The sequence below is a fragment of the Hordeum vulgare genome, chromosome 7H, assembly GCF_904849725.1.
Source record: "Hordeum vulgare subsp. vulgare chromosome 7H, MorexV3_pseudomolecules_assembly, whole genome shotgun sequence".
NCBI classification, from domain to species: Eukaryota; Viridiplantae; Streptophyta; class Magnoliopsida; order Poales; family Poaceae; genus Hordeum; species Hordeum vulgare.
Window position 1 is genome coordinate 120,850,648 of NC_058524.1, and position 23,591 is coordinate 120,874,238.

Here is a 23,591-nt window from a genome sequence, read left to right on the forward strand (position 1 = left end):
TCGGGGTGGCGCTGACGCTGGCTTGCTTCCGGCGATCCCCCTACCTGGCGCGCCAAAGATCTCGGTGAAGGATCGACACCTATGGGGGCCTCAACGGTCCCCTTTTTGCTGGTTTGGCGGGAAGAGGGGTCGCGCAAGAGCAGAACCAACAGTCAGGGCCGAACAAGATCTTTTTACCCAGGTTCGGGCCGCGTGGTGCGTAAAACCTTACTCATGCATGTGTTTAGTTATTCATTTTGGGTTACTGTAGATGTGTCCCTTTTTACAGCCTTTTGATCTGTCAAAAAGCCAAAAGCGCCTACTACTGAGCCTCGGGCATCCTTTTATAGGCAAAGGGGTCACCAAAGTGGCTCAGTGGGTGAACGGTGGGTTCATGGGTGAAACAGCGCCGACCAACAGTTGAAGTGTTACTGCCTTGTCAGAGGTGCAATAAATGCTTCGACAGACTTCCCTGACCTCGTCGGGGGGGGGGGGGGGGGGGGGTTGGACACGTACCCACACGTGGCAACTTCGGGGCTTGCGCTGGCGTGCGGGCGGACGCGTGGCTGATGCATCATCGGTGGCGTGCTTGTCGGTGGAGGCGTTCGTCGGTTGCGAGGGCACCCTGGGCATGCGCCTCTCCTCGGGCCTTTCTCCTTTTTCTCGACAGGGTTACCTTGCTGGGGCTCTTCTTGCTCTTCTCGACACGGAGGTGATGGCCTATCGAGGCCTTGTCAGCCTTCCCGGCAAGGGTGGCTTGTCGGGGCTCAGTCTTTCTTCTTCGGCGTGAGGGTCTCGCCATGGTATTGTCTATCCCCCCGGCAGGGAACTCTTGCTGGGGTCTCTTCTTCCTTACCAACAAGCGAGCGCTTGCCGGGGATTCTAATCTGCACTTGGTGGTTTTCGAGGCTTGCTTCCGCCCTAAGCCCGAGCGACGCGGCTTGCCGCTGCGGAGGGGTTGCCGGTGTCCGCGCACAAGTGTGGGGCACTGGAGACCCCAGTCTTTAGTGCACCGACACCAATCAACATGATATAACTCTGTACCAAATGGATATTAAAAGGGCCTTTCTCAATGGAGAAATTGAAGAGGAAGTTTATGTTAAACAACCTCCTGGTTTTGTGAACCCTAAGAAACCTGATCATGTTTACAAACTTCGCAAAGCTTTGTATGACCTTAAACAAGCACCTAGAGCTTGGTACAAATGCCTAACGAAGTTTCTCATTGAAAAGGGTTTTGAGATTGGCAAAATTGATGCAACCTTATTCACTAAAAGAGTAAATCGTGAACTATTTGTTTGTTAAATATATGTCGATGATATTATCTTTGGTTCTACTAACCCACATTTTAGTGAAAAGTTTGGAAAGTTGATATGAGAGAAGTACGAGATGTCCATGATGAGTGAACTGAAGTTCTTCCTTGGATTACAAATCAAACAGTCGAGAGAAGATACGTTCATCTCTCAAACCAAGTACACCTAGCACTTTATCAAGAAGTTCAACATGCAAGAATGCAAAGGTATGAGAACCCCCATGCCTACTAGTGGACATCTTGACCTCACTAAGGATGATGCACCCGTTGATCAAAAGGTTTATCGATCAATGATAGGATCATTGTTATATCTATGTGCCTCTGGTCGTGATATCATGCTAAGTGTTTGCATGTGTGCCCGCTATCAAGCAGCACCTAAAGAATGTCATCTAGTGGCAGTGAAAAGGATAGTGAGATACCTTATACATACACCAAATTTTGGCATATGGTATCCCAAGGGATCTTCTTTTGATCTTGTTGGCTATTCCGACTCGGATTATGCTGGAGACGAGGTTGATAGAAAATCCACCTCGGTTACATGTCAATTTCTTGGGAGATCTCTTGTCTCTTAGACATCCAAGAAACAGAACTCGGTATCCTTATCAACTACCGAAGCTGAATACATTGCCGCTGGATCATGTTGTGCTCAGTTAATATGGATGTCTCAAACGCTTAAGGATTATGGCATTTATGTTAGAAAAGTCCCATTGTTGTGTGACAATGAAAGTGCTATTGAGATTGCATATAATCATGTGCCACATTCTAGAACTAAGCACATCCAAGTGCGACATCATTTCATCCGTGATCATGTTGCCAAAGGAGATATTGATCTCACGCATGTTCGTACTAACAAACAACTAGTTGATATTTTCACCAAACCACTTGATGAAAAAATGTTCTGTCATTTGAGGAGTGAGTTGAACATCATTGATGCTTCAAACTTGAGCTAGACTCACTCGGATGCATGCAAGGGCATGAGATTGACTTACTATTCCTTGATGCCATTGATATGACCATCTTATGTCTTGGAAACTATGCTCCCTTGTATTGTATCTAACCTTTTGTAAGTACTTGGATGAAAAACACTCCACAAGATTGCAACCAACTACAAACAAAATCAATCTTGACATGGCCAAGTATCAACAACCTATTTCTTCGGAGATGAAGGAACAAGACAACAAAATCATATCCTTGAGAACACTATGATTATGAATTTCACTCATGCCACTTAGATATATTATGTTCTTCCTTGCGTGACTAACCATTGTAGGTGAAAAGTGAACCAAAACGACATGGATTGCTCCCAACACAAGATGATCTTCATCAACTTGGAGCATCCACAACAAGGTCACCTACATGCTACATCAACAACATCATTCGAAGGTATGTACTCATACCCTTGATAAAGCTCTACACCAGTTAATGGAGTAAAGCAACTAAAGTGATATGAATACATCAAAATGCTTAATCAAAAAATGGTTACCCCATTTCGCGCTTAACAATTAGTATGACCTATGATCAAGCATCCTTGCTTTACTCCTCAAGTCAAATACTCTAATATAGGTGACCTAGACACCGCCCCACATCTAGATGGAGAATATCGCATGGTTCACATGTGATCTTTCACATTCTTAGAACCATCCTTCTCTCATCTACTCCCTCCGTTCCTAAATATAAGTCTTTGTAGAGATTTTACTAGTGGACTACATACGGATGTATATAGACATACTTTAGAGTGTTCATTCAGTTATTTTGCTCCGTACGTAGACACATAGTGAAATCGCTTAAAAGACTTATATTTAGAAACGGAGGGAGTATATGTGTGCATTTTTTTTAAAAAAAGAAAAAAAAACCTACTTTGTTTATATGTCTCAGTTGGAATTATCTTTCTTTTCACAGTGGACTTTTGAAACAATACTTTCGATCAACCTAGTTTCTATTAAAGAGTTGACTATCATTGCAATTCGGTTTCACCGGATTACGAAACTCGGTCCAACCAATTTCTCCCAGAGGCTCAAATATTAATCTTGGTTCTACCGAATCATTATGCCTCGGTGACTCCGATTTTTTTGACTTTGTTGCTCTGATTTTTTTCTGGACTATTGTCTTAGGGGGAGACAACTTCTCTAGGGGGAGAAAAATCTCAGTGATCCCATGCAATATAACAGGGAGAATTATCAACGATCCCTACCATAGGGGGAGATCATTCAAGGACCTCATGTCCATACCTAAGGGGAGAACATTCGATGAGCCCTACAAGATATCTAAGGGGGGGAAGCTAAATTCAAGGAACCCTTACAAAAGAGAGAAGTATCGAGGATCCCTATCTCTCAATGAGCCCTTATCCTCTGCCTTTGTTTTTGCTAATTATGCCAAAGGGGGAGAAATATCATCAAAGCTTCCATTCAATGAACCTACTTATAGGGGAGACATCAAGAAGCTTATACAAAAGAGGGAGGAACAACATTAAGGGGAGATACTTGTATCAAACCTTACACATTAAGGGAGAAAGAGATAAACGTGGATTTATTGGTTTGAACTTATTTTCCTGCCTACTCCCAATACCTACATGCTATGATTCAGGGGGAGAGTAAACTTTACATATTTTTCTTTAGGGGAGAAAAGTTCTTGCTCTTTGGAGAGATATTCTTTCATCAAATCTTATCTTCAATATGTCTTCAATTTCTTCGTATCTTTGAAGTTCTTTGTATCTTTACAATAGGGTACTCTTGTGTTATCTAACATCTGTTTTCCCAAGTGTACTTCTATGGCAAGACTCTCAGGATTCTCAAGGTAAGTATATGCATCATATCCCTATTCATGATGACCTCTTGTTTCTTGCACTTATTGTTTGCAAGAGGGAGCCTTGAACATGGAAGTCCTTCATTCACATATGTTTGATGCATATAGCCAAGATCCATATGACTTTTATTATCCTTCTACCTTGTGTGTGCCCATGCATTCCAAAGCAACTATCCTTTAAAGGGATTGCACACATTTAGGGAGAGCTTGTACTAGTCATATGTCTGTCCAAGCTGTCATATCCTTATGAGTATCTTTATTTGAAGCTTTGATTGTATGTTGTCATCAATAACCAAAAAGGGGGAGATTGAAAGCACATATGCCCCCTTGGTGATTTTGATAATTCATGACAACATACATTGCCTCTTGGAACTAACACTTTTAGCTAGATATGTCAGGTTTAGTCCATGAAGAGCTATCGTTTAAGGTTTATGTGGAGATGCCCGTGGATGCAAGAAAGGAATAATATTGGCTCAAGCTTCAAGCTATAAGACTCTTCATTTTATATTTGTGAGAAATCACTTTTGAGCCCATAGGAAAGCCAATACTATTAAAAGGGGGTGAGGTAGTAAAATGAACTGATTGCTCAAATGCTCAAAGTTAGCCATCAAAACACTAAGTCATTTTTTCCCCACACATCCACTCTGTCAAGTTCCACATACACAAATTCGGTGTCACCAACAGTTCCACATCGAACCCACTCAGTTTGAACCTAAGACAAAACCATATCCATTCCCACCAAATCGATGCAACCGAAACTGCATCGGTGCTACCGAGTTCAGTGTGACCAACATTCTATTGCCAAGATACACAAAATCGGAATGTCTGAGTTTGAGTATTGGTGCCATCGAGTTTGGCCATCTGACTGTTAGTCACCTTTTCGGTGCCACCGAGTTCTATATATCGGTCTCACCGAGATTGAAAAGTTCACACTTTTAGTACTAGTCGGTACCACCGAGTTGTCCACTTCGGTGTCACCAAGTTTGCACTTTTGTGTGTAAGGGTTGGACTTTGGCTCTTTCCTATATATACCCCTTCACCCACCTCTCATTCGTGGGAGAAGCACTCAGAACATACACTTCATTTCCAGATCCATTTTTTGAGAGAGAACCACCTACTCATGTGTTCAGACCAAGATATTCCAATCCAATCATTTGAATCTTGATCTCTAGCATCCCCAAACTTCTTTCCACCAAATCAACCTCTCCTACCCATGCATATTCTATGAGAGAGAGATTTGTGTTTAGGAGACTATCTTTAGGAGCACAAGAGTAAGGAGTTCATTGTTCAACCCCATCTATTACCTTTTGGAGGGTGGTGCATCCTAGATTTGATTAGGTGTCGGTTGGGAGCCTCCTACTTCGTGTTGTGGATTTGAACCAAGATGTTTGTAAGGGCAAGGACATCGCCTACTTCCTGAAGATCTACCGTGAGTAAGACTAGTCCTCCGTGGACGGAAGCCGTGGTGGGATAGACAAGTCTGCTTCTTTGTGGACCCTCCGTGGGTGGAGCCCTCCGTGGGCTCTTGCAACCGTTACCCTCTGTGGGTTGAAGTCTCCACTAACATGGACGTACGATAGCGCCACCAATCGGAACCATGCCAAAAATCGCTGTGTCAACCTTATGCGTTTGATCTCCCTACCTTACTCCTCTACATTACACTTGCATGTTTTACTTTCCGCTGCTATACTCGTGGAACTGCTTGTGTTGGGTGCCTAGACTTGTTAGAACTGCTAGATTTCTGCCCTCTAGAAATTGGTTTAGGCAAGAAATTTTATCTTGACAAGTAGTATATTCACCCCCCCCCTCTAGATACATCTTCTATCGATCCCTCAAATGGCTTGAGTTAACCTGGTCCTAGATAGTTATTATACATGCATGCTCCATTAATTGGATTTTCATCCTGGTAACTGCTTCCGTGAGGTTGATCATAGTGAAAGCAACTTAGCTACTCATACGCTGATCATAGTGAGTACTAACATAAGACTAGTTATAGTGGAAAGTAACTTCAGTTGGTAACATGCACATGTTACTAGTCTATGTTACTATCTTTATAATGGAAAGTAACATATGTGTGGGGTCATGTAACACTTTATTTATTAGCTTGTAGACTTATCTTGTTTTGGTACGTGTAATGTTACTCATAGTACTAGCTATGTTACTCAATTCATATCTCTCCTCATTAAATCATTGCCACATAAGCAAATTTGCTGAGTTGGACATTATGTAATGCGGAAGTTACTCCCACTATGGATAGTCTAATGCATTTCAAGACAAGTTTGCTTAAGAGTTTAGAGTAACATAGTACTATGTTAGTGTAACATAGCACTTTCCAAGAAAATATGGGCCTACAAGCTAATAAATGAAGCTATCTATGACATTAGTACTATATTACTTTGCACTATGAAGGTAGTAACTTAGATAGCTTCGTTTATTAAGCAAGGTACTATATTACATAGCACAATGAAGCAATCAAAATAAAATGTAGAAGCACAAGTATGAAACATATGAAGCAGACTAAGCAAGATAAGAACCATATCTATCTGCCGTATGAAACAAATTGTACACCATGAACAAAACTATGATTCATATGAAGCATGAAAATTTGAATGCATCATTTTCATACAATCTGAACATAATTTCTACATAGTGGAAGGACATTTTTTTTCTTAATGGGAACAAAAAAGATTTACATGCAGTCATTAGAATCAAGTTTAGACAAGGGTGAACCTATTGGGCATAATATATGTGAATTTGGAAAGCATGAGTTAGTTTTCACTTTTCAATGAAGTAAATGCATGACATTTGTAAACATACATGAATCATTCGTACAAAAAGAGTAAACTCATTGTGGAAGCACAAATTTAAATGTATGAAGCAAACTGGACTCCATCAAGAATCATATATATAAAGCGAGTTGATACGGACGTCCGATGCAAAAATACAATATGTATGCATCATGTAACGTTACAAGCATGGTATGAATTAGGATAATCATAACCTAGAACATATGGGGGCTGATTCGTAAGATAAAACACAACATGGAATAAATCAAGATATTGACATTCATATAGGCCACGCAAATAGTAGAACACAATTATGCCCAAAATCAACATGTAACGCAAGGACTCAAACCCTGCTTCAGATTTGGATCGGGTGGGCGGAACCTTCAGTAATCTACTCATGGGGGTTTCCTTCTCGAAAAGAAACGATGCTACGGCGAGGTCGACGCATGACACAACTCCAAGTGGAGCAGGGTCCGGTCTCTATGGACATAAGATTGACGACTATGCAGTTTACGAGGTTGTTGACGAGCAATTCATGGGCCAGTAATTTATATTTTTTTCATTAATCACGTTCAAGTTTGCTCAAACCATGCACTTCCTATTTCTATCAAATTATTTGTTTTATTCTTTTGTTTCCAAGAAAAAATAGTCTTTTCTTCTTGAAACAGATAAATGTTGCATTAACTAACCCTATCATTATCTCATTCAACCCCAACACTACTTAGATTACTGAATTGATTTGCTCAAGATTTGTGAGGTAAATATGATCTTGTTTAAAAATACCTTGAATTTCAATGTGGATGTAGTGATAATTACATAATAGCTTCTTATGTTAAGGATGAATACGATTACCATTATATAGGCCAAATTGGAGAATTTGTTATATTTATGGTTGCTAAATAAATTTCTTCTATTAACTCCTGCTATGTTGTCTCAACCTAGTCGCTCCCAAGCCCGAGTAAAGGTGGAGGGTTGTGATAGGCTTGGCGAGCCAATGTCAAAACTCAGCCATTCTTATAGAGATGAAACCCAAAAGATTGTTGTTGGGGTGTGATACATCTCTGTCGTACCAATAATTTTTGATTATTTCATGTCAATATCCTACTATTTCCACCTACATTTGGCAACAACTTATATGATTTCTTGGATTAGCAATTAATCTAGTGCCAAGTGCGAGTTCTTGATTTTGCATTTTTTTTGTTTCGCAGAAAATCCATATCAAACGAAGTTTAAACTCGATAAATTTTATAAAGATTTATTTTCTAAATATATGTGATTCTTGGGAGGAAGAATGAATGCAAACGGAGGCCCACAACCTCCATAAGACAACTAGGTGTGCCCTACTCCCAAGGCGTGGGGTGATGTGTCGTGGTCACCTCGTAAGTCGGTTGGAGTTCTCATTAGGGCACAAGGAAGCTTATATCAAGAAAACATCGTCTAAAAAATTCAGCCCAATCGGAGTTACAGATCGCCGGCTATAAAAGAAATGTTTGTTTGGCCAGAAACAGGGTCACAGAAACAGAAGATAACCAGAGAGAGAGAGAGAGATCCAATCTCAGAGGGGCTCCTGCCCTCCCGGGGCCATGGCGGCCAAGGACAATATGGGAAAACCCTCCTCCCATCTAGGGGGAGGCTAAGGAAGAAGAATAAGGAGGGGCTCTCCTGACGACGGCGGAGGCGGCGACGGCTGGGTAGGTACGCGGCCGCGATGCGCGAAGTAGGCGAGGAAGAACCCGACAATGCGACGAAGACCGACGCGGACGATGGCATTCCCGCGCTAAAGTAGATGACCGGCGCATACCACAAGAAGTCGACGCACGGGCACGACAGATTGGACCGCGTGCCACGTGGCTATGACCCAAAGGGGGACGAAGCGGCAGTGCGCGGGTCGGGGCGACGACGGGAAGACCTCGGGGCGGCGGCGTAGACCGCGTGCCGCAAAGCGATGACCCGATGAGGCAGTGTAGTGGCAGTGCGCGGTAATGCAGCCGAGGGGAGAACCACGGGGCGGCGGCGCTATGGCCCGATGGGGCGACGCAACGGCAACTCGATGCTCGATCGATGGAGGCGCGTGCTTTACTCGGGACAGTATCACGGGGCATGCACAGGCGCGCGCAACCGACGAGCCAGATCGGTTGAACGGCATAGATGACGCGAATCGCGCGCAGAGTGGTGATCAATGCGATCACGCACGAGGTCGGGACTTCGCTCGGTGGAGGCGGGGTGGCAACGGCCGACTAGACGCACGCGGCCCGAGGCAGGCGACGAGGCCAATGCGGTTGGAGGCCCGAGGCAGCGGACACAGCCGGAGCCGGGATCCATCCCAACGTAGCCGGCCCGAGGAAGGCGGCGACGCCGATGTGGCTGGAGCCGGTAGCCGGCCCAACGCAGCTGGCCCGAGGCAGGCGGTGCAGCCGGAGGCGGTAGCAGGTCCGAGGCACGCGGCAAGATCGATGCAGCTCGAGCCGGTAGCCGGCCCAACGCAGCCGGCCCGAGGCACGCGGTGCGGCCGGAGGCGGCAGTCGGCCAGACGCAGCCGGCCCGAGGCAGGCAACGCGGCCGTAGGCGGCAGCCGGTCCGAGGCAGGCGGCGAGGCCGATGCGGCCGGAGGCGGGAGCCGGCCCGCGGTAGCCGCCCTAAGGCAGGCGACGGCGCGACCGTACGAGGCGACGGTGGAGGCGGGTGAGGATGAAGTAGTCCCGGTCGAAGAAGGGCGCCGACGGCCAGTGCATGACGACAACGAGAAGTCGTGCGGTCGACGACCAGAAGGGGCTGCCGCGTCGCGTGAGGCCATCGGGTCGGTGTAGAGGCCGGATCGCGCCGATGTCGAAGTAGAGGCGCGGTGGACGACGACAACGGCGGGCGACACAAACCGATCTTAGATCAAAAAACCAAAAAGAAAGAGCGCAGATCAAGAGACCGGCATGAAGAGAAAATCCGGATCAAGAGATCGGGAAAAAGATATCTAGGGCAGCCGGTCAACAGGAGCGGCGGCCGAAACTTAGGTACGGGCGACGCGGCGGTCATGAAGGCCGGCCGCCCCGGAGACGCCGCGCAGAGCGGAATCGGTGGGCGGTGACTAGGTCTAGAAACTTACGGCAGATACCCTGTTGAACCGGAATATAGGAATATATATATAAGTCGCTAGGAATATATATATATATATATATATATATATATATATATATATATATATATATATATATATATATATATATATATACATGATTAACATGAAGTACAAGACAAATCAGAATAATTCGTAGACTATCTTATATTTTCTAACTAATCAATTTACTCAACAAGCAACATCAGGCACTGGAAATGCGATCATCGACCGGTCGGCTACAGTCCTCAACAGTTGCTCGATTGAAAACGAGGTTATAGGATCGAATGGCGGCAGTTCCATACTCGAAAGCTCTGTCCACGAGCGACACGGGAACACAAGCGAGAGGATTGTCACGGGCACACATCTATATCTCTAGCGACTTACATCCTTCTGTGCTTCACTCTTTCAAAACAGATAGGCTCGCAAGCCCTCCTTTTACGACTAACTTCTATCCTTACTTTTAATTTCTAATTAATTTTTAGCAGTATCGTTAGAAATTTATTCTTATCTCCTCGGTTAAAGATCACATCATAGCATTTTAATTAGACTCGACGCGAGACTAAATGATTTAGACAGTTTGTCCAATTGATATCTCTAATTTTTTTTATTCATGCTTTGTATTTTATGTTTCAGTAATACAGGTTTAAATGAGATATGGGCTTATTTTTGGATTTACAATAAGATCATGGATTTTACCTGCCCGACCTTGTCAAAAAACATTGGGCAACGAGGGAGAGGAGCACCCGACCAACACAACACATCTTTTTTTTTTTTAGGATAAAAACGACAAGCTAGCCAAGCCATCAGGAGCAACTAGTTAGTAAGCGCTCCCCCGCAAGACTTCCAGCGATCGCTCCCGCGCGTCGCCACTTGGCGCGTTTTTAGCTGTCGTCATGTGTCGCGTTCTGAGCGTTTCCTTTGGATTTGTTTTTATTTTATTTTTTCGCACGCGTTTTTGCCTTTTTTGAATGGTTTTTTCGAATTTTTTTGGTATTATGGTTTTTCACCGGTCTTTTGTAACTTTTGGATGAGAAAAAAAAATCTTTTTCGCGAAAAAACGCGTTCTATTTTTTACGCGAAAAAACTTGTTTTCTATTTTTTTGCGAAAGACACGGTTTTACCTTCACGAACCGTGCCTCTCGGAAAGGAAAAAAAATATGTTTTCATTTCTTTGCGAAAGGCACGGTTCTGCTTTCACGAAAGGCACGATTTTCCCTTCGCGAGAGGCACGTCCGTGCTTTTCAGAAAGGAAAAAAACACGTTTTCTGTTTTTTTTTACGAGAGGAACGGTTTTTGCTTTCTAGGCACGGTTTGGCCTTTGTGAGAGACACACCCGTGCCTCTTCCAAAAGGAAAAAAAACGCGTTTTCTGACTTTTTTTGTGAAAGGCACGGTTTTTCTTCCGCGAAAGACACGGTTTTGCCTTTGCTAGAGGTACGTCCATGCCTATTCTGAAAAGGGAAAAAACGTGTTTTCTGCTATCTTTTTTTCTGTGAGAGGCATGGTTTTGCTTCCACGAGAGGCACGGTTTTGCCTTTGCGAGAGGAACAACTCGTGTTTCTCGGAAAGGGAAAAACGCGTTTTCTGTTTTTATTTCTATCGCGTGAGGCACGGTTTTTCGTCCGGTTTTTTTCTTCCGGTTATTTTTATGAAAAAAAAGTTTGTCAAAATCTATCAACATAGGATCTAGTTTTGAAGATCTCGTTGCGAGAAAGGCACCGATGAAAACGATTCAAGATTTGAACGTACGGTTTAGAAAATAAAACGTTTTAAAAATATGAATCTACGAAAAAAAGAAAACTCACAGGTTGCGACAAATGGCACGCATGAAGTAGACACTTGTCACAACCCCTAAGAATGAGAGTAATCGTTGAAAAAGATGAATTCGCTAACTCGTGATTTCGCAAGCCACCGGAACAACGTGGCGTATGGAGTTAAACGAGCCGATGCCCTAGGCTACAGGCTAGTAGCAAGGCTGGCCCAAAACAGTCCAAGCCCTGGCAGCCGAGGCCCAAGGTGTGACTTCCAGGTCAACCCACGAAGCAGCACGTACAGATCGCAGCGGCGGCTGATTTCGTGCACGCACAACATAACGGGCAGGCAGGCGGCTGACGGACGGCGAAGGCCGGAGGACCCGGACGTCGGCAGCGCAGGGACCCGGTCCAATCCAAGTAGCGGGATCGATCTGCAGGCAGGATCCACACGATGGACGAAGTGAACTGATTCCTGGAGGCAACGAGAAGTCAGTTGGTTGACACAACAGACTAAGATCATCTCGAGCCGTTGAAGCTCTCGAGCACCACCGAACTTAGAAAACTGACTTTTCGGAAGGCCAAAAGCTTTAACCCGTGATAAAAGGGATGCATCTTCTCAGCCACACCCTCATCCCAATTAAAAGTTTATAAAGAAAAAAATAAAGTGGGTTAAAAAAAGGACACGTAAACATATGTTATTGCCGAAACTTTCGCCGGCACTCCCAACAGCCACCAAGGCGCCGTGTATCGCCTGGGTGTGCCGGCGCTATTTTGACATCCTGAAAGGTGTGAGTACGTGGCTGGACCGTTTTTCGATAAAAAAGCGTTCTCGAACATAATACCGAACCTAAAAGGGTGTCCTGGAAGATATCCTGGGGCGCGGCTGAAGTTGTTATAAGTTACACATATCGCTGATAGGGTAGGAGGTAGGATGTGCCAACAGTGAAAAACAATACATCCACGAGTAGGTAGGGTGTCGCACATCGACTACCTAGTAGTCAGCCAAAAAACAGATTAGTCACACATCTTGAAAGGTTGATTGTCATGGTTACTAGGTTGCAACTTTATAGGAAGTTGAATCAAGCAGTTCTAAAATTGATTTACAAAAAAGTTGCATCATCAAAATACCACATAAAGTGTTAGATTATTATTTAACAATGAGAATTGTACATCAACAAGAGTGTCTAGACTGTCGAAATCTGCACGCATTAAACATTTAATGTGATAAGCGGTTAATATATAGTCTTGTTATCTGTTGTAACGCACGGGGCCTTTTGTTACTCCCTCCGAACCGACGCACCTGTCGCCCCCTGGCTCGCGCGGGCCCTTGCAACATTTTTCTCATCCGCGCGCTTCTCCGGTCAATGGATGCAACATTTTGTCTAAATATGTTGCAACCTGCGTCATTTTTGCTGCAAGCGTTTTTTTGCTATATTTTGTCTCAGTAAAAAAACTGCATATACGTTTGGTTGCAACTCTAGTTCGTCGGATTTTTTGCTACAATCGATATTTTTTACTTTTTGCTACAACCGTGTTAATTTTTGCTACAACCGGCATCATGTTTTGCTGCAACCTTTCACTAAAAAGTTGCATACACGTCACGTAAATTTTTGTTACAACCGGCGTTTGACTTTTGCTACCACGTACCATCAGCTTCTTTTTTTGCTACGATCACGTAGATTTTTTTTTTGCTACAAATTTTGTTTTTTGTTGCAACCGTTGAAAAAATTGCTACATGACATCGAAATTTTGCTCCATAGGGAGAAAAATGTTGCATGTTGATCCAACGGTGCGGACGACGCGGGGTTGATGGATCCCGCGCGCGGCCGGCCAAAAATCTAGGCTGGCGCGCCGGCGCAGATCACCCCCTCCAATTAATCGCAAAACTGATGCATAATAACCATCCATCCACTAAACGAGCGATTTCCTCACATGCATTGGTGAAGACTTTCTAGGAAACCGAATTCACACTTGCATGCGCATCCGAAATGAGAGAAATCAAGGATCTAATTAAACTCAAAATGCCTCAATTAATAAGCTAATTAATGGCATGCACCTTATTTTCTTCTAATTGTAAAAAAAACATGGTTTTAAAGATGCGTTCAATATACTGATGGAGGGAGTAGTATATCTAACGAGTACAACAATTTTAAGGATGTGGAAGCAAGATATGTTTACAAAATCATGCATCATGGATCAAACATAAATGTTTCATCTAAGGATTGTTGACTATACACATGCAAAATGCGAGAGAGCTTAACTAGTTAACTAGTCCTCGCACAAACAACACGAATTAATCTTAATGTAACACGGTCACGGCATGAGGACCCCAGTTATACCGTTGCAGCCTTTCGGCAACGACCTCCGGCGCGACGGGGTTTGTCCTCCCCGCCGTCTCCACCGTCAGAGCCGGCGCCTCTCCCTCTCCAGCCACCTTCTCCTCGGCCTTGGGCCGGTCAACCACGTCGGCGCGGCACACGGGGCAGCAGTGGCTCTTCTTCAGCCACGAGTCCACGCACGGGGCATGGAAGCTGTGCTCGCACCTCGGGAGCCGCCTGCACCGGTCGCCGGACTCGAACGCTTCCAGGCACACGGCGCAGTCCCCGCCGCGTCCGACGCTGGCTTTGAAGTCATGGCACGGCAGCGTTTCGAGCTCCTCGGCCGACAGGCCCTTGCCTCTGCCTCCGCAGGCGTCCTCGGCACGCTCCAGGTCGGCGCCGGAGGCCTGGGCGGCGCCCCGCCGCAGAGCCCAGAAGATTACGAGAACGTGGACGATCAGCATCAGCGTCACGCCGGCCACCAGGGCGGCGACGGAGAGCGCAGTAGAAGCAGGGACCATCCTAGCTAGTTGCGGGTGACTACTGAAGTCACAATAGAGGCGCTAGCATAGCAGCTCGTGCGAGCTAGTATACGCTTTCATGCGTCTTTGAGAGTTTTCGACCATGCATGTATGGATCTTGGTACTTCCGTTCTTTGGCCTTGGATATGGAGATGGGGTATATTATGCTGAAGTTTTAGGAGAAAACAAGGAGGAAGAGACAATTTTATCACCAGATCATCACCTGGTATGTAACTATGTAACCAGCCAATTAACCAAGGTATTGGATATGTGTTGCCAGTTGCTCAATGGCTGATAGGTTCAAGGAAGAGAACGACCCTCGAACAGATAAGATAATGGCACTGTTACCAAAGTGTCCTTTTCTGCTCAAGCTCATATGAACTCGGGTGAAATATAAAATTTGAATATTTTTTTAACAAACTTCTGAACTTGTTTTGACAAACTTTGACAAAAGTTTTCAATGCTTGCAAAGTTTCAACGTTAAATGACATTCGTAAAAGTCGTGACAAAGAAAATTGATGCTTCAAAAAATTTGGAGCATCAATCATGTTTTTTTTTTCAAGAATGTTGTTTCATGATTAAACTTTGCAAGCATTTTTTTCCAATTTTGCCATATTTTTTAGATTTTTTTTTAATTATTCGGAATTCACCGTTCCGGATCATGGTTCAAATATCTGCAAACCCTACAAGGCAACATCCAAAAATGTACATACCCTGTGAGCTATGCTTGGTATTGCGATTGGAACTCAGTAGTAGAAAACAAGACTTTCGTCTTAGCCCCACTGAAGCAATAGTTCCGGTCCCTTTACGAACATGGACTAATTTGAACGGCTAGGAGCGGACGGACGTCAGTGCCATCTTTAATCCTGGTTGCTGTGGGACATTTAGTCCTTGTTGGTGTCACCAACCCGGACTACAAAGTCTATCTTTACTCTCGGTTGATAACACTAACCCGGACTAAAAGGTCTACCTTTAGTCCCAGTTGGTATTACCAACCGGACTAAAGGACCCTTTAGTCCCGGCTGATAACACCAACCCGGACTATAGGTCCTCCATAGGCTAGTTCAAAAGAAAAGCATCTCATCCCAAGTCATATGTTCTGTGTAGGTGGGGTTGTAAGCTGTGGAGGACATGCCTTTAGTCCCGAACCCATAATGGACTAAAGGGGGTTTCGAATCCCCCCAATTGCATTGGTGGGAGGCATTTTTTTAGGCTGGAGTATCTTTACTCCCAGTTGTGACAACAGGGACTAAAGGATCATGCCTTTAGTCCCGAATCCATAGTCCCGGTTGGGAAAACTGGGACTAAAGGGGGTTGGGAACCGATACTATATGCTCTTTTTCTACTAGTGACTTGACATCACCACTAGAGCAGCAATACTTCGAATTGCGGCCAGAAATCTTATTCGCCGCCGCCAGCACGAACTCATCAAACCCTAAGCTAGGACTACAATTAAATAACCCACATAAAGAATCTGGTGAGTACCCTCCCATGGGCACGAGAGAGAGTGGCAGTGGATGGAGTTGTCGGAGTCGCTGCCCGACCTATAGGGATTCCGGGGGGGGGGGGGGGGGGGCAGGTGAGTCGTCTCCTCAGCGGTGGAGGTGAAGGGGACAACATGATGTCTCGTAAAATCATTCCTCTCTTTATTTCGACCTAATTGTGCAATCATTAAATCGGAAATTGCAAAAGAGTTATGGGTTTGAGAACATGCAATTCGAACTTGTACACATGAAGCCTAAGTTTCACAAATATTTCTTGTATATATCACAATTTATTTCTTTATTTATATTTTAATTTTGTAAGCATCACTGGATTAATATCTAGGAACCATGTATGTTTACTAACATTTTAGAGAAACACGGTCAATTAAGGTATAAGCACACCCATAAGTGAAAAAACGTATACTATGTTATTTTACGCATTAGTTGCAATACATCAATTCTCTAGTTCATGGCCCTAACACATTTGTATTTTGATTTTGCTATTTCTTGGTTGGCTGATCTCTATAAGTTCAACTTCAGCAACACATAACTACAAATTTTAGTCTATGGTAACAAATGGAGCAACAGTGGGGATGTAATGGTTGAATGTTGATCCAAAGGCTTAGAAAAGTGACCACAATCTCAATAAAATCTCAAAAACTTAATACCGAACTAAAACCATGTTATTTATTTTGGAACGGAAGGAGTAATAGACAATCATTGCAAAACAAAACTTAATAAAGTACTCGTTGAGAGGATGGTGCTAAGAGGGTGCTTGGATCCAAGGAACTAAAACTAGTCTGACTAAAGCTAGTCTTTTTAAAAGACTAAAGTTCCAAACACCACTGACTAAAGAGAGGCTAAAACTAGTCTTGAGGCTAAAATCTTTTAGTCAGGGGTACCTCTAATAAAATATACATTAGTCCTCTCTCTCCTCATTTAACTCCTCAGGCAAGTTCTGTATTGGAGGGTTTGGAGGATAATAAATGCTCATTAACTCGATTTTAGTCTTTTTAGTATTTAAATCCAAACATGCGTGAGGCTAGCAAATTTTAGTCTCATTACTTTTAGTCATGAGATTAAAACGTATCCAAGCAGTCCCGCACTATGATATTGTGAAAGCAACACGATATTACCTGAAAGAACAACAGAATGCGACATTTGTGTATTGTTTTACACCAATTCATTAATTGTGTTCCCACCATTGGATATTTATGGAGCAGCTAGCTAGGAAATTGACTGGTGGTCAAAATTATATGTACCTTCCGTCAGCCGGATTGAATATGCACACTCCACTTTCAGCTAGTGCAAGGAATTATGGTGCTCTGTTATATTGAGCAGTATGATCAAGTTATATAACTCATCAGACTTGCAGCCAGACAAAATAGATGAGACGCGAGGGAGCGACAAGAATAGGCTAAAACACTTTTAATTATAATATCCTCGTGTCGACAGTACCATGAGAGCAAAAACAAGGTTCCTGTCCGGACTCACGGCGCTAATAAACGGCAGGGAAGAAAAGCAGCTTAGCCATGCTACCCACTCCTCAATCGTGCCAACCAATCCTCGAATCTACCGTATCCCATGGTAACTCAGCACACGGCTTATCAAGCATGAAACGTCCTATTCCTACGTGACAGTGATGAGATGGCTGGAATCTGCCGGATGCTCCCATCCCAACTATCTCCGGCACTACCAATGGTGCAAAGCCACCACCACACAAGCGCCGCCTTCTGTTAAAGTAAACATATTTGTTACTTGTAAAAGGTAAATGAAGTCTTGTCTATCATTTCGATTATTATTGACTAGTTCACTAATATGCTATGAGAACCTAACATATTTATGGAACACCAATTAAACGTACATACCGAACACCAGATTCAAGCTTGGTATCGTCGACCAGGCTCCTCGGACAAGCAATCCTGATAAGGCTGGCCGCTCCCTCCCGCCGGGTGGATCCAGCAAGCAAAGCGGCGGCGTGGCTAGTAAGGACCAAAGTGGTGCTGGTGGGTAGAATGGCTCGGGTGAGCAGGCTGATGTGGAGATAGATGGGGATGCAGGAGGAGGCCGATTTTTTGTTATAAACTTTTATGCGAAGAAAATACAGATTTGACCTGCGTTTTTTTTAATTTGACCTCTTTGCGCGACGCCAACGTCCCTGACGTCTAGGTTGCACTGCAGACGTCAGGGACCCTGACGTCTGGTGTGGCCCGCTCGATCTGCCCCGCGTTGACCACATGACGTGGCAAAGGGACCAGACGCCAGGGTCCCTGGCGTCTGCCCCAGACCCAGACGCTAGGAACCCTAGCGTCTGGCACGTGTAAGTTAAATAACTCCCTGGCCTGACCCACCCACCAGCCGCCAGAACTCATCTCTCTCTCGCCCCATCTTCCCCTCACCCCCTCTCCCCTGATCTACTCCCTCCTTCACCAAAATCACTAGATTGTATTCCCCAAAGGTTCGTTGAGGTAATCTTCCCGAATCCCTCCAATTTTCTTTTGTTTGAACATCTTATTTTGATAGTTTCTTTGAATATTAGGTTATGTTTGATTAGTTGATTTTGTCTTAGTATTAGAAATTGTTTTGTATTTGTTAGATGATGTGTTTCTTATATGTTTGATTAGGTTAGGTTATATTATGTATTAGATGATGTATTAGGTTAGGTGATATAGTTTTTTAGGCATGTATTAGATTAGGTTAGGTTATATTATCTATTTGATTAAATATTGCGGTTAGGTTAGATGTTTGATGATGGATTAGATTAGGGATTTTTTTGTAGTTGTTAGTTGATGTACTTATCATAGAAGAGTTTCAAATATATGATAGGTGAGTCTTTTTCTTTCCCTCATTTTATGTTTGTTTTAAGTAGGTGTTGTTGAAGAGGACATTTAGTTGTTCTTAGAAGATTTGTAGGTTTCCTGAGTTACCTTTATTTTGATGTTTTCATATTTTTAAGCGAACATTCAATTATTATGTACGTAACCTTTTTGTTTTTATTGTATCTTAAAAAGGATGGCTTGCCTAGTTTGCCATGCACACTGCGAGAACAGCACCACGGAGAGATGGGCAGTTTATGTCAACAATGACGCTGAGTTCATAGTAATGTTTTATCATTTTCTTTGACATGCTTCTTAATGTCTTGTTTTTTCTATTTACCATGTTGTTTGTATTTGTCTTTTTCTGTAGAACATACCATGCACTATAACGAATAGTCTAAAGCATGTAGCTGGAAGGTCCTTCAATTTCAAAGCACATGGGCATAGGTATGTATTGGATGTGTACAAAGGACACGGTACCACAGTGATGGGCGGCAATGATCGGATGAAGTTTGTCACGAACTTCAATCTTGGGACCGGTGCATTAGTTGTTTTTGACACATCTAAGCGGACGGCCGAGGCGTATGTGGCCCATCTTGGTTTTGCACATCTTCTAAATGATGGGGACCCAGACGAGGATATTGTTGCAGACGAGGACGAAGTAGGCGAGGGTGGTGGTGTAGAGGTTTTCGACATTGAGTCAGATGAAAATGATGAGCATGAGGAAGTAGATGCTTGAGAACTTGTGTACACACATGGGTGTGTGCTGAGTGACGCTGAACGATCATTGTTGGATGTGGTTCTTTCCAACAATGACGGGTATATTGGATCGTCTTTTATTCATCGCTTGACAACCACAAACATAAGGAAGAAGACCATGGTAACTGTCATGTACCCTTTACTATTATTTGTTCATTGTGGCATTTTTCTTTTCTAACATGTTGTTTTCTTTTTCTTGTGTCTATCATTATCATGTAGAAAATCCCAAGGTAAGTGGCTGAACAACTGAACTTTCCACTAGTGGGTGTAGCTGGCATTTTGTGACACCCCGGTAGTTAAGGTACAGTAATCGCACCCTAATGATGCTAGGTCATCATATTTAACTAAGCTAGATTGTCACTTAATAAAAATCAAAGTAATTATCAAGTTTAAATTAAAGTCTATGGATGGAAGTTTTCGATTGCAGAAATAATAAAAGAATAAAAAAATAGAATAAAAGAAAGTAAATGGTAAGAGAATAATAATAATAATAAAAAGATAAATAATAAAAGAAAAAGAAACAACAACAGAAAAAAAGAAGCAAAACACCCCCCACCCCTGGCCGAGCTGGGCCAAGAGGCCCAACTGGCCAGGCCCCAACCGCTCCCCACCATCGAACCCTAGCGAGCGCGCTCCCCTCGCTCTCCCCCCCCCCGCTCTCCCGTTTCCCCCAGCCGCCGCTGCCAGGGGCTCCCTTCCCCCGATCCCCACACCAACCCCCATGAGAGGCGGGGTCCCTCCCCACCTAATCCCGCTCGCCTGGCCCCCTCCCACCGATCTCTCCTCTCTCTCTCGGCAGCACCCACCCCACCGACAGCCTATCTCTCCCTCCCATCTCACCTACCACCGAACCCCACACCCGAGCCTCCCATCGGTCCCTGCTCTCCCCTGGAGACCGAGAGACCCCAGGAACCCCACGCCCGAGCCTCCCATCGTTGTCCCAGATCGAGGCTCCCATCTCCCGCAGCTCTCGGATCCCCCCTCGTCGGCCCCTCTCCCCACCGCGGCACCACCTCCACCCTGCAAGCTCCGGCGACCCGACCCTCCCCTACACACGTCGGCTCCCTCCCGAGCCTCAGCCCCAGGAGCCCCGTCCACCACCCCTCCGGATCCGTCGGCCAAGGCCCTCTCCATCTCGCCGGCCGGAGCCCTCTCGGCGGCTCCATCCCGGGGCCCCTCCTCACCGGGGCCCATCTCGGTACGACCTCGCCGGCTCCGTCACCGTCGTCACCTCCACCTTCCCGCGAACTCCGGCTTCACCGGGCCGTCTCATCAACGTGGGTGAGCCCCTCCTCGGGCTCCTCCCACCATCGCGTTCCCCCCACCGTCTCAGTTCCGTTCCGGCAAACGGGACTCCGATCCGTCGACGGTAGTGACCGGTAGGAAGATTTGAAGATGTGTTCTTCTGTGTTGAGTTAGAGCACAGAGTTCTTCTATGTAACGGTGTTAACAGAGAGAGAGATGGGAGTGTTGTGAGTTAAAAGAAAATAAAATAAAAGATGTATTAGATGCCGTATGTATGTATGTATGTATGAGATGCGATGTATGTATTGCGTATATAGGTATTTGGAAGAATACGATAATGGCATGATTATGTATCTGTAAAAAAAAGATGAGTATATGGCCTAAGGTCACTTACCGGTGGGGCCAACGCACCCGCTCTATATGACAAGGAGGCCCCACGCGATAATTAAAAAAATAAAAAATAAATTAAAAAATATTAAAAATAATATTTTTATTAAATAAATAAATAGATATATCAGTTAATTAGTTAATTGGATAATTAGAATAATTAGAGTATGACACATGGGTCCTCCACTAAATTAATCTCATTAATTAATATTTAATCTTAATTAAAACTTGTGCCTATGACGTGAGGGACCCGGTGGTCAGTTGACCAGTCAACTGTTGATGTCAGCATGACATCATGCTGATGTCATAATAACTTTTTATTAAATTATTTAAATCTGTTTTTAATTCCTAATTATTGAATAAAACTTTAAAAATTAATATTAAATAATCCATAAGTCAGATCAAAATATTTTCAACATGAAAGTTGATGAGGAGAACAAGACGAACCCGGATACACGGTCCATTCGTCTGTTACGCGTCCCTAGCATAGCAAACATGGAACATTTCCATCGTTTCCAGTATAACCGGTAGTAGCCCATGACCCGGAAAATATCGTCAGATATTCTTCCGACCCGTCTATGACGGATGTTGCTCCGTTAGCTCATGTCTAGCCTACATCTTGCCATGTCATGCTTTGTGTTGCACTGTTGCTATTATTTATTGTTTCTTCCCCCTCTTCTTACCGGTAGACCCCGAGACTGACGTTGCTGCCGGGTACATCTACGACCCTGCCGATCAGTCCTTTGCCGCAGAGCAGCAAGGCAAGCAAACCCCCCTTGATCATTCCTATATCGCCTATGTCTTTCTTCCTACTGCTTGCATTAGTATTTTGCTACTGTTGTAGTTAGCTCCTATATCTGATGCATAGCCTATTTTTGATGAACTGCTACTTTCAGTCCTGTACTTTAAATCTGCTTAGTATAGGTGGAGCAGTCATCCCCTCTGACCCCGTAGTCCAGTTGCCCCGCTTGTTTTCAAATCTCGATCTCTGATCGACGAGCCAGACCCGACACAGCACATACACCCCCTTCGTTGTACGACGCTACAGAGATACTATCGGGTACCGAGGGTGACACCTCCCTAAGTACTCCTGATGATATCTCTGTAGTATAGCTAGTCGGTCGTGGTTATCGAGGGTGATTCCTCTTTCACCATTCCCGATGTCGCCTCTGTCGTGCAACCCCTCAAGTGTGGGACCCCCGGGGGTGATTCCTCTAAGTCCACCTTGACGGGTACATCGTTCGGAATCCAACGAGGGTGATACCTCGGATTCCCCCCCGATGTTACAACCACACAGTTACTCGACCTTGTTACTGGGATCATTGGTGATTAGTTGTAAGACGGGTGGATTCCCGTGAGACTGTGTTGCTGGCCTAATTAAAATGTTAATGTATTTGGGTATTTGATCTGGGTTGGTCGGAGACCTTTTCGCACTAACCGGCTATGCGGGAAGAATTATGGGTACTCGGCGTCGCGGTATCAGCCGAAGCTTTTCAGATGTCAGCAATCGTAGTGGCGCGCGCCCGAGTGGTCCCGAGATGCATTGCGCTTGTGATTAAGGGATGCTAGGATTGACGTCGGTCGCCCTCGCATCGTGCAGGAGCGCGGAGGGGAACCGGGCCCATGAACACTTTGCGCTTAGGATTTACACTGGCGGGCTGACCTCTCTGATTAGTCTTAGGTGGGGCTGCGACAAGTCGATATTCCGAGGCCCGGCAGGACCCACAAAAAGTATGTCCGGCCAGAGTGTTATCGAGCATGACGGGACATATGGTGCACCCCTGCAGGGATGAAAATTAACTATTCGGATAGCCGTGTCCACGGTTACAGGATGACTTGGAGTTGTGCCCCGATCTTATACAACTACAATTGTTACTTAACTGGAATTAGTTTGCCTCGGGATTGCTTCCTCGCAGGGAGTCGAGGGAGGATCTCTAGGCGTGACCTCACTTTAATATTGCTGCAACAATATGACTATTATTGTTTTACCCCTGTTCTACTCTCGTCTATTGCTGCAAGACCCTGAAGATGCTAGTCTTCGATAGGACTAGGCCTTCTCTATCTATTCTCGAATTGCTGCAGTCAGTCCACATATAACCCCCCTTCTTTGATAATGATGCATAATTAGAATAGTTCTGATGTAAGACTTGCGAGTACTTTGGATGAGTACTCACCGCTGCTTTGCTCCCCCCTTGTCCCCTTGATCCGTTTGCTGCGACCAGATGATGGAGCCCAGGAGTGGAGTTTCCTGCCGACGCCTGCCGCCCCGATGGTGTCATCTTCGTGGAGGCCGCTAAAGCCCAGGAGTAGTTAGGAGGTTCCC

At 44.7% G+C, this 23,591-nt stretch overlaps 1 protein-coding gene across 1 annotated transcript; it reads right to left on the reverse strand.

Moving 5' to 3' along the window:
• Positions 1–13,870: 13,870 nt before the first annotated feature.
• Positions 13,871–14,830, reverse strand: LOC123412803 (RING-H2 finger protein ATL39-like). The gene has a single exon (XM_045105747.1). The coding sequence runs from the start codon at positions 14,575–14,577 to the stop codon at positions 14,038–14,040; it is 540 nt and encodes a 179-aa protein (XP_044961682.1). The 5' UTR covers positions 14,578–14,830; the 3' UTR covers positions 13,871–14,037.
• Positions 14,831–23,591: the final 8,761 nt, after the last annotated feature.

Bases quoted from the DNA above. Each gene is read 5' to 3' on its own strand.
- LOC123412803 (XM_045105747.1), bottom strand. From the start codon at position 14,577: ATGGTCCCTGCTTCTACTGCGCTCTCCGTCGCCGCCCTGGTGGCCGGC.